The sequence below is a fragment of the Aspergillus saccharolyticus genome (genome assembly GCF_003184585.1).
Source record: "Aspergillus saccharolyticus JOP 1030-1 unplaced genomic scaffold BP01scaffold_48, whole genome shotgun sequence".
NCBI classification, from domain to species: Eukaryota; Fungi; Ascomycota; class Eurotiomycetes; order Eurotiales; family Aspergillaceae; genus Aspergillus; species Aspergillus saccharolyticus.
In genome coordinates, this window is record NW_020290658.1 from 78765 (window position 1) to 90200 (window position 11436).

General features: G+C 52.0%; 3 protein-coding genes across 3 annotated transcripts; 1 reads left to right on the plus strand and 2 right to left on the minus strand.

Annotated features, from left to right (window-relative positions):
- Positions 1-1250: 1250 nt before the first annotated feature.
- On the minus strand, positions 1251-2269 carry BP01DRAFT_305949 (RTA1 domain-containing protein; the record flags this gene model as incomplete). Its single annotated transcript, XM_025572213.1, has 3 exons — positions 1251-1834; positions 1897-1989; positions 2047-2269. The coding sequence occupies 3 exons, from the start codon at positions 2267-2269 to the stop codon at positions 1251-1253; spliced, it is 900 nt and encodes a 299-aa protein (XP_025427340.1).
- Positions 2270-3585: 1316 nt separating this feature from the next.
- BP01DRAFT_360483 (putative phosphoketolase) lies at positions 3586-6740 on the minus strand. The gene is made up of 8 exons (XM_025575924.1): positions 6360-6740; positions 6220-6294; positions 5918-6152; positions 5695-5847; positions 5324-5633; positions 4641-5261; positions 3760-4585; positions 3586-3697 (listed from the first exon to the last, which is right to left on the minus strand). Exons 1-8 carry the CDS (start codon positions 6520-6522, stop codon positions 3660-3662), a joined length of 2421 nt encoding a protein of 806 aa, XP_025427341.1. The 5' UTR covers positions 6523-6740; the 3' UTR covers positions 3586-3659.
- Positions 6741-6767: 27 nt separating this feature from the next.
- On the plus strand, positions 6768-8806 carry BP01DRAFT_426430 (putative acetate kinase). The gene is made up of 6 exons (XM_025579796.1): positions 6768-7528; positions 7629-7943; positions 8018-8080; positions 8139-8211; positions 8271-8651; positions 8733-8806. Exons 1-6 carry the CDS (start codon positions 7149-7151, stop codon positions 8784-8786), a joined length of 1266 nt encoding a protein of 421 aa, XP_025427342.1. The 5' UTR covers positions 6768-7148; the 3' UTR covers positions 8787-8806.
- The last annotated feature ends 2630 nt before the right edge of the window (positions 8807-11436 follow it).

The following is an 11436-nucleotide window of genomic DNA, read 5'->3' on the forward strand; positions in this document are numbered from 1 at the left end:
AATTCTGATATCTTCGGTCTTCGGTGTTACCGTCAATTGGAGCAGGAGTGTAACTTTTGCATCTTTCCTCCTCAATTTTTCTGAAGCAAGCAATGTATGTCAGCGAGCGGGGTGTTGCAGTTTTAAGCAGCTTACCAAATTGTATGTTTGGAGATGATGGGCGCAGGATGACTCGTTTATGCTTCTGATGATGTACTTCGTTTCTCTTAGTTTCTTCCAGCGGTGACTATCTACAATGCTAAAAATTCGGTCTATACGTTAGCCAGATGCTGCAGTTTTGAAATTTAAGTTTGAGACCTGAAACACACATCGATAGACCCTCGTAACCCCCTGACCCAGATAGACAGACGGACAGAAAGACAGCCACTTAATCTCCAGCGCCATCCCTTCGGCAAGGTAGGGTATGTAAATCACCAACTTGATCCGTTGCGCTTCTTTCCGTAGCAGTACTTTACCTATTTTCTTAGGTGGTTTATGTTTGTTAAACTGTCTAGTAGTCAAGTGTAGTACTGAAATACCTAGCACGGAGGGAGTTGGCTATCCAACCAGTACGTAGTCTGCAAGTTAACTCACTCCTATTACTTCCTTACCTACTGTATCTGCTCGATTTAATCATTATCTTAGGTAGATTAGGTAGTCGATTTGAATTGAAGCGCGAACCTATTGCCCGGTGATCGGTTTCACCTCTCAAGATCCATCGACGATCTTCCCTTCCCAATTTTTGGGTCCGTGTCGCAGAGCGGTGACACGAAACTTGTGGAAATTTGCGCTACAGATAAGGTTTCCTTCTCCGTTGTTCGTGCTCTATTAATTTGAAACATGGAATTCAAAAAATGGTGCGAGTTTCGATTGGGATGCGGAGGGTTTCCTGCCGGTTGGGGGATTGACTGGGTTGGCGATATAGAGTATAGGTACTGTACTGTCCTGTACTTTACTCAGAGTGAGTAGGATTTCTTGCTCTGTGCCGCGTAAGTGATTGAGCTGATTTCAATGGGTTGGTCGATGGTTTGTATGTGCTTCATTAATCTACCTGTACTCTGTACTGTACTTTCTATCTAGGTGCGTGGTTATGGTGGGGTGAGATTTGATTTGATAAGATAATAGAGTGTGGGCGAGTATGGTAGAGTGTTCGGGTCATGGGTATAAACATTTGCACCGAGAAAATAAGTAATGAAGAAAAGAAGGAAAGAAGGAAACAAGCTCCACCATCGTGAAGTAAACAGTCATGAGCAAGGCAGCCAGCCAGCCAGCTACCGTTCCTCCATATCAAACGAGTTGATCGCGCGATGAAACGGCTTGGGCGCGTCCTTGGGCAGCAACCAGCCCGGATGGCACACATTGAACACGCCCACCGCGATGACCATCATGACGCCGTCGAGGACAATGAAATACACCTCGTGCGTGATGAGGTAGCCGGACCAGCCCTGCGACAGCTCGATGGTCCGGTAAATGCTGCGGACGTAGATCACCAAAACCGAGACGACCATGGCGCCGAACAAGGGCACCACGGAACCCGTCATCGTCTGCAGGAGGCCGAGGCGCAGGGCGCGGCGCACGAAGTCGGCCGCCAGCAGGACGAAGACTGTGATCGAAACCAGCTGGAAGACGATACCGGCCACCATGGTGTGCGTGCCGGGCTCGGTGTTGCCGTTGGCTTGGTTGTAGGCTATCGACGCCAGTCCGCCGCCGATGGCCTGCACGACCAGCGAGACGATGTCGCAGGTCACAAAAATCCAGAGGTAGAGTTTCGGGCTCAGCATCGAGGTTTCCCGGCCTAGCAGCGCGATGAACCGGCCGAGGAGGACGTAGATCCCTGCGGTGAAGAAGGTAGGGGCTTGGAACCAGAGAGTCAGTGCTTGTTCGTTGTTGGAGGGTGAAGCCCAGGGGTCGACTCACCGATGATCAAGGTGGAGATCTGCATCAGGAACGCAGTCGAGTTGTATGGACACTCTGCAGACCATGTTCGACCGGCCCAGCCGATAATTTCCGCTGGAAGCGCTTGGTCAGTTCTCTCCCGATGCAAGTCCATCAACGATTCAAACGTACTGGCACATCCCAGGACAAATACTAAACACCACCACGTTCTCTTCCACGCCATCTGTACGATATGCGCAAGCATGGAGACTCCGAAGAGCACGCAGAACACGATGCCCGCCGCTAGCGATGGCTGGTAGCCATATGATGTGCCGTAACCCTCCACATAAGCATGGCAGCCATTCCTCAGCGACTGGCGAAACTGAGCCTCAGCCGCAAGCGTGCTGTTGCTCATTCTGATCTTGCAGTTGTTGGTCACAGCGACCAGAGGTGTTGGGAGAGCTTCAAAATGTTCGTGAATGGATGGCGTGACTGTAACTGTACATGCAAACAGTCTAGACAGACAGACAGACAGAAAAAGGGAGAAGAGGCACGAAAAGCTGCTGAGAAATTGCAATAGCTTAGGGGCCGTGCTATATAAGACCAAACGAACGGGAATTCTCCACAGACTGAACGGGATAGCCCCACCTGTGAATGCATGGATGGGAAAGAAAAACGAGAGGCTGAGCCAGGAACAGTATCTCCCGGGGGTAAACTCCGAATGTAGTTATGGAGCCCAGGGTCAAAGTAAGCAGTGTACAGCGCGCGTGGTCAGTCCCACTTTCAGATCCCCAGCCCTTTCACAGTTGATCCTTCGCACTATATCAATGTCTGCCTGGAAGAGGAGAGGGGGGGAAGTGCTGCTCCGGGCCCCCATCATCAGCTACTGCACAGGAAGTACATTTGAAAATCCGTGTCACCCAGGAATCAGACTGGCGGTTTCACAAGGCCCGGGGGGAGGTGACAGTGGTTCCTGACCTGGTCCCATTAATAATTTTCAGGAGCAGGAGAGAAGAGAAAACACCGAAAAAAGAGACAACCGAGCTGGTTGGTTCCATAGTTGCGCGGCGAAGATATGGACTCGCAAGGTACGCCGAATCGGGTTTAGATCCCCAGCGAACGTTTTGCCGAAGATCCCGAGGGAGCCACCGCCGGGACTTTGTCAGGCAAATCACATCGGCCGAATCCCGTGCACAAAATGCTGTGTGTGTGGACTTGTGGTTGTGGTTGACTTGTTGCAGCTGCACCTGCAGCTGGCCAAGGCCACCCTGTCTTGAGGACTCGTCTGAAACGAGCCCAGATCGCCCCCCCCCCCCCCCCCTACTTGCTTCACCACTCACGATGTTGAACTCTGTCATTCTGACCGGGCTGACAGGGAAACGGAGATTGGGATGATCCAACCCCGACGTCAGGGCCCTGTTTGTGATTGTGTACTAGATACACAGAGCACACTGATGGCACTAAACCTTAATTGATATTGTCCAACAGACATGGCAGCCTGGTTGATTCTGGCAGTGGCTTGGTGAATGAGAGTCAAAGCTGAAGGATTTGAGGAAGAAACGGTGATGGAAGACCGTGATTGTCAGCTTGTCTGCCTGGAGGATCTGGCGTCGCCGGCCAGTGCCGCCGCTACTCGTCGCAGGCTTTTACATAAGTTACAAATTGGGAGTAGTCGGCAACGCCTCAACACGAAGGCATATACTCCTCTTAGGCTCCTACAGAGTACACGTGTAGATGAAAAAAGCTCTATTAACTATGGAAGCGTCTTAGTTACGTGTCATGACTCATTTCATTTACACCATCTTCTACTCGAATGAGGGCGTATCATAGGTACCTTCGGGGTCTGGGCCAGTGGGTCAGTACGGCGTTCGGACTTCGCGCCTCCCCATGAGGGACGGTGCTTACCTTGTCGGTTCTCGAGGATATACTTCCGCGTCTCGGCAATCTCGTGGCCCAGCTCCGCGCACAGCTCCTGCTGACGCAGCTGCACCCTCTCGTTCCGTCTGCCAGCCCCGATAACAGCAGCCTGCGCCACGTGGTAACGGGACACGCGGTTCAACAGCATCATATCGAACGGCGTCGTCGTACTGCCTTCTTCCATGTAGCCTTCGATGGTAACCCGGTCCAGGCGAGGCCGGCCGAAGAGCAGCCCCTTCAACTCAGTCGGGTAGCCGTGATAGTTGATGTGGATGGGTCGGTCGGATCCAAACAGGCTGTCAAAAGCTTCCGTCGACAGAGCATGCGGGTGCTGGCCTTGATTTTCGAGGATCATCAGGTCAGTCACATTGACAACCCGAACTCTGAGCTCAGGGCAGCGCTGGCGGAGGATAGCCGCCGCAGCGATGACTTCGAACATCACCTCGACGCCGATACCCACAAGCACAACGTCAGGGTCCAGACCCTCATCGGTACTGCAGAATTTCCAAATGGACGCGCCAGCTCTACAGTGACGCTCCGCTTCCTCGGGACTGAGATACACCGGAGTCGGCTGCTTGGAGCCCACCATGAGGTTGATGTAGTTCTTGGACTTGAGACAGTGATGGAGCGTGGACAGGAAGGTGTTGGCATCAGGCGGCAGATACACGCGGGCGGCAGTGGGCTTGAGTTTGAGGACTGCACCGATGAACGATGGATTCTGGTGGGAGAACCCGTTGTGCTCCTGGCGGGCCCAAGTGCTGGTCTCGATGTAGTTGAGACTGCTCACAGGGCTGTGCCAAGAGGTCTCTTGAGCCTGCTTGAATCAGTACCAATCGCCAACACTTCCAGGTGAGCATGAGGCAACGTACCATCTTGTTGAACTTGGCGTACTGGACCATCATCGTGTGGATGATGCCCAGGAAACTCTCGTAGGACGGGAAGATCCCTGTGCGGCCGGTCAAGGTGTACCCCTGCATGAAGCCCTGGCACAGATGTTCGCTCAGCACCTCGATGACTCTGCCGCCTTTGGCATTCGAGAACTGATCCCACTGGAAGTTTCTCCCGGTGTGCGAAAGAGCAGCGTCAAGCTTGTTACTCTCCAACTCATCCGGCGAGAACAGACGGACACTGTGTGGGTTCTTGGTGAAAACTTGATCGATTAGTCTGCCGACCGCCTTCATGGCACTTTCTTGGGAGCCCTTTTCCACGCCGAACTCCTTCCAGCCGGGGAGGTTGGGTGCCTTATAGCCCTTGTAGGACTCTGCGCGCTGTCCGAGCTTCTTCTCGTCGTCCGCAGGAATGACTGACTTGATCTCGTCGATGATATCGCCGTCTTCGGTGAACAACTCGTCTGGGCCATAGCCAGAGAGCCACTTCTCAAGAGCTTCCAGCTCCTCCTCGTCCTTTTTCGCATTAGGAAGAGGCACCTGGTGCGAGTGGAATGAACCTTCGATAAACTTTCCATGAATTTCCTTGGGTCCCGACCAGCCCTTGAGAGTATAAGTTAGCCTGATGATCCGGCTGCTTCGTGATTAACTCCTTAGAGACTTACCTTGGGGGTGCGCAGGACAAGCATTGGCCAACGAGGCTTCATGATGGGCTTGCCCGAGCGCGCAGCCTTCTGGATCTTGTGAATCTCATCAACAGCCCACGCCATGGAGTTGTGGATATCGGTGTCGATGTCTTCCAGATCCTCAACGATGCGAACCTGATAGCCGTAACCCGTGAATAGCGTTATAAGCTCCTTGTTGTCCATGCACCCGAAAATAGTGCGCTCGCTAATCTTGAATCCGTTGACGTGGAGAATCGGCAAAACGGCTCCCGATTCAGCAGGGTCGATGTACTTGATGGCATGCCACGACCTTAATCCGATATCTGTCAGCATAAAGTAGGGGTAAAGGCTGCGAAGACGGATGGACTTACGTCGCAGTCGGACCAGTTTCCGCCTCTCCGTCTCCAACCACGCAAGTGACAATCAGTTCCGGATTATCCATGACCGCGCCGAAAGAAACGGCCAGGGCATACCCCAGTTCACCACCCTCGTGAATCGCACCAGGAGTTTCTGCGTTGATGTGGCTATTATTGAGAAACCGAGCAAGTCAGCGATATGCTTGCCTAGAGCAAGATTGAACACAGGGCGTCCTACCTTGGGAGTCCAGCACTCGTACTGAACGTCGAGATGAGTTGCCGGAGTCCGTCCATGTTTCGCGAGTATTCCGGGTAGAACTTGCCCAGCGAGCCCTCCAGCCACAGGGAGGCCAGCAAGGCCGGGGCGCCATGTCCGGGTCCAACCACGTAGAGCATGTTCAGATCCTGCTTGCGGACCAGGTAGTTCAGATGCGAGTAGACCAAGATCAATCCGGGACAGGTTCCCCAGTGACCTGCGCGAGGAGTATGAGTTACTGCTATCCAATTCTTCTTGGACCGGCAGTGGGAGTGCCAACTCACCTAGCAATCGAGGCTTAATATCCTCATGCTTGAGTTCGCGTTTCATTAGCACATTATCCTGAAGGAAAATCATCGCTGATGAGAGAGTTAGCTGAGATCCCTCAAGATGAAAAGGATAATGCTGGATGAGGTAGCTTTACCAGCAGCGATATACGCCGCCGCGCGACGGTACTTAAGGAGAGCATCGTAATCTGATTCCGTGAGCCTGGTCGACTGGAGTTGCACCTGCAGCTGTTCGACGAGATCGGGGATGTGCGAAGGTTCGGGCTTGGGATTGGGCCGATCGATGATTTCTCCCGGCATGATGGGCTGATAGCAATGAACGGAGGAAATAGGAACTACTAAATGAGGAAGTATAGGCGGGGATGGGTTAGAGCCCACGGAGAAGACAGCGGGGTAAGTGATTCGATCAGCAAAGAAAGGAAAAGGCAATAAACTAGAAGATTATCAGACCACCAGGAGGAGAAAAGAGGAAGAATTGCAGCTTGAAATAAGTTCACGGTGTTTGGTGTTGGCCAAGTTGACATTCATTGTATTCCTGTGTCTCCATCTGCCACTTTTTTTTGATTTGAGTCGGTACTACGTCACATGGTGAAGGGACTCTGACATCACCCAATCTTCTCCCCCTCACCCCCACCTGCTTTTGCATCCTTCATGCAGTGATGCATTATGAGGACCACTAACTTAACTTATCTCTCAACCTTCGTTAGTAACCAAGAACTGCCCATCTGCAGTGAGACCCATCCGGCAATGCAACTCCGAGCCAGATTCGAACATTAGACCACCACATATATAGAGCCTAGCCAGGAATTGATTTGCATCTGCTTCTACTACGATTACTACTACCCCTCTCTACAATTGCTTAGATCTCCTCCCATCTCGTACCTCCATAATCTCCCTCCTCCCTCTCTTTCACAATTAATTTCACAATGCCCCGCAAATCAATCCTCTCCGTCAACGCCGGTTCCTCCTCGGTCAAGCTCACCTTCTACACCTTCGAGCAGAATCCCAAAGTGATTGCGACCGCCCAGGTCTCCGGTATCACCGCCCCACCAGCCAAGCTGAAGTACACCTGCGGCACGAAGAATCACACCGAGGAGATCAAGGAAAGCGTCGGCACCCCGCAGGATGCCTTCAAGTTCCTCCTCAACCGCTGCGTCTCCGACCCGGAGCTGTCGGAAGTCGGCAGCAGTGACGATCTGGCGTATATCTGCCATCGCGTTGTCCACGGCGGCGACTACGACTCTTCCGTGGTGATTACCGACGAAACCTACCACCACTTGGAAAAATTGGAGGATCTGGCTCCTTTGTAGGTTTTTTTTTTTTTTTTTTTTTTTTTTTTTTTTTTTGCTTTTCTGCGTGGGTGATCAAGAGAACGGGTGTGCAAAACTTACACTCCACCGGTACAGACATAACTTCTCGGCCTTGGAGATCATCCGTCATTGCCGGAATGAGATCCCCGATGTGAAGAGCGTCACCTTCTTCGACTCCGCATTCCATCAGACAATCCCCGAGCATGTGCGCACGTATCCAATCGATCCGGAGATTGCCAAGTCCAAGGGTCTCCGGAAGTATGGCTTCCACGGCATCAGTTACTCCTATATCCTGCGATCGGTGGCGCAGTTCCTCGACAAGCCCATTGAGCAGACTAGTGTGATCGCAATGCATATTGGAAGTGGTGCGTCGATGTGCGCGATCAAGGATGGGAAATCGGTCGATACCACGTAAGGGCATTCATTGCCTCGTCATGTTGGGAGGTGCCGTTTGGATTAGACACTGACGAATGCCGTGTATCCAGGATGGGCTTGACTCCCCTAGCTGGACTGCCGGGAGCGACAAGAAGCGGCGACATTGACCCATCGTAAGAGCGATCTCCAACCACCTCCCGAGAGAAAGCAAGACTAAAACCATGTGACCAGGCTCGTATTCCATTACACAAGCGAAGCCGGCAAATTGAGCCCGGCCAGCACCAAAGAGATGCACATTAGCACGGTATGGCCGTGCGCCTTGTCGGAATTTCCGCCAGTGCAGCCCAGCTAACCAGCCAGCAGGCCGAAGAGATCCTCAACAAGAAGTCTGGGTGGAAGGCTCTGACCGGCACGACCGACTTCTCCCAGATCGCCGTGGAGAACCCCCCGAGCCCCAGCCACCAGCTCGCCTTTGACATCATCGTGGATCGCATCCTTGGCTACATTGGCAACTACTACCTGAAATTGGGCGGCAAAGTCGATGCGCTCGTGTTCGCCGGAGGCATTGGTGAGAAGAGCGCTCTTCTGCGCAAAGCGGTGGTCGAGCGATGCCAGTGTCTTGGATTTGCGGTCGATGAGGCCGCCAACGACAAGGGCCCGAGCGAGGAGCAGACGGTGGTGGATGTCTCTAAGAATGGCGGTTCTCAGGGGCCGCGGGTGTTGATTTGCCAGACCGACGAACAGGTGAGTGAACTTTTTTTTGCCTTCTTCTTCTTCTCCTTCTTCTCCAATGGAGAGACTAACCCTCGTGGGTGTTTCTTTCAGTACGAAATGGCACACGGATGTGTTGAGAAATATGGCACGGATTCCAGCTCGTGATCGATGATGTCTTAACTTGGAAGCGGATGGGTGAAGATGATGGGAGAGGGAAACGAACTGCCATGACCTGTGACGATGCTCAATAGCTGTTTCACGTCAATTGAGACAGAGACAGAAGCCTCTCAACCTTTCCCTTGACTTACCGTAGTACCGTAGCCGTGAGCCGGCGCACAGGTGCCTTGAACCCCCAGAAGCCATCCTGGAAATGATAATAAGACACTCCCTATGACCAAACCAGACAAGACCAGGTCTCAGACTTAGAGGGGCACTGCCATTTCCAGGTATGGTGCTTGGAAGCGAACGCGAGGTTTGATTCTGGCGTTCGGGCAGATCAGCGAGGAACTGTTCCAAAACACGGTAGAGACAGTATACGAGCATCATTTACGCCCAAGACGTGGTGTGAGAAAGATCAATCCAGCGGGTGTCAACCTCGCTACCTCGTTCTCTAGCGGGATTGCGCAGTTGTCTAGACCTTTCTAAGCCTTACAGAGTTGCTGTCACGGATAACTACTGTGGTGAACACAGGACAGGTGGGCCACCGTGGCTTGCGAGCAGCCTGAGTCCTGAGTCCTGAGTCACTGAGACCGGGTCCTGGATCACGAACCACTTACACCTACCAACCGACCTAGTGAGAGCTCCAGGTAGGCAGTATAGTACCTAGGTACGGAGTACTATACTTCCCAATCACAAGCTGTCAGACATACTATACATACACACACAGAGAGAGAGAAACCACAGACTCCAACTCAGCGCTAAGCCTCCTACTCCCTACGAAGTAGACAGAGCGCACAAAAAAAAAAAAAAAAGCAAAATCCGTACCTGTGCACAGCCCATCTGATAGATAAGTTACATCCATCGTTCCTCATACGACTCTGCAAGCACATGGATGGCGGGGCAGTCTCCACGGACAAGCAACTTCGTCCTGTACGGAGGGCGCACAGTTCCCTTGTTCCGGATAACTTAGTACAGAGTAGGTTGATTCCAGCTCCATGTCTCAGCCATGGCGCGAGTTCCAACTCGACGAGGCATATCGACCAGTAGTTTAGTAGGTAAATGAAGCGAACACGGCACCTGAAGTCCGGGAACTCGCAACATCAGATCAGACCAGGGTAAGGTATCTAACTTGGTTTAAATCAGCCGGGAGGCAGGGACATGGTCAGGACAGGGAGACAGGTATGTATGTATGTATGTATGTATGTATGTATGTATGTAGACCGGGACAGATGTAGGGAACCGTGGACTACAACCGAGACTACTACTACTACTCTGTACTGTAGCTTGCCACTAAATGATCGACCGCCGGGGGAGGGATTCCATGCGCCGCGATTCCCCCCGGGTGGCAGCCGGACCGGACGGACTCGCCCAGGGACAGAGAAGCAAACGAACGGGGAAGAGCCATCCGGACGAATGAATGCCGTGCTCACACATGAGGTTCCTCCATGGGGTGGTGACTTAGTAGGTACGGTGGGTAGTCCATAGGGACAAAAAAAAAGGGAAAAGAAAAGATAACACAAAAAAGATGACTTGAGCGGAAGCTTCACTGTCGGTACGGGAGGGAGGAGAGGAAGATCCCACCATACCGGAATCGATCAGGTCTTGTCTGTCAGGAATGTCAGTCTGTATCGCTTATCAAGACGAAAGTCTCGCAATTGATGGTTGGGTTGATTGATTGATATGAGTAGTAGTGGTAGGTACATGGCCGCATTGGCATCAATGGATTTAATTGATTGGATGGAAGACCTCAAGTTGGTACATCTGGCACGGAAGCATTGAGGGCCTTAAAATCCCTCATCGGTCTCCCTTGCATTGGGAGATCGTTGATAGCAAGTAGAGTAAGTTCGCGGACATAGAGTGAGCGATTTTCTTTCAATTCCAGGATCAGCCTGAACTTTCCCCCCTGTGGCGCTAGTTCAATTGACAGATGAGTGCTGCTGCTTGGAGACCCTTGCTCTCGGTATATTGTACTTGTACCTCTGGGCGTGTCGCTCATACCCCGTAGGTATGTATGGAAATCCGAGGAATCGGATTGAATTTAGGCTCAAAGCTGCACGATTATCAGGATCCCCTGCTTACCCTGCGGCTGAGGCTCTGGTTAGACCATCCGCGCGAGTCTAGAACCTCATCTGGCAAATTGGATTGTTTCCAGGGGGAGCTTTTTTTGGTTTCTTTGCTTTGCTTTTTTCTTTTTTGCTCGGGCTATGGAGAGAAATCAGTCAGTTGGCTGTTGGGAGAAGAACCCGGACAAGGGCTGATTTCTAGGTCAACTCGAGTTGGAGACAACAACACAGCAGTAATTAGACACTGGTCTCAACTACCCTTGGATTTCTGGTTGAATTGGTAAAGTGTCATGTATGCATCTCTGAGACATTGCGAGGAAGTAGGTATAACATATTTACTAGGGTGAGTAGTAGATTATGTATCCCACTAACAACTCGTCCCATGTCCGCCATCTACTGATCCAGAGCTGGCCCACGCGCCTTTCTTTCACTTCGTCCACAAGTAAGCACTAATCAAGCACACACTAAGTAGCTGTCTGAAAACACACCTTTTCCAGAACTTTCCTTCCTGCCTTGTTCATCTCTCCCGTTTCCTGCACCTCGTAGATAGTGGCTGTTCTGTCTTTGTTCTATCCACTGTCCAGTCCTCTCTC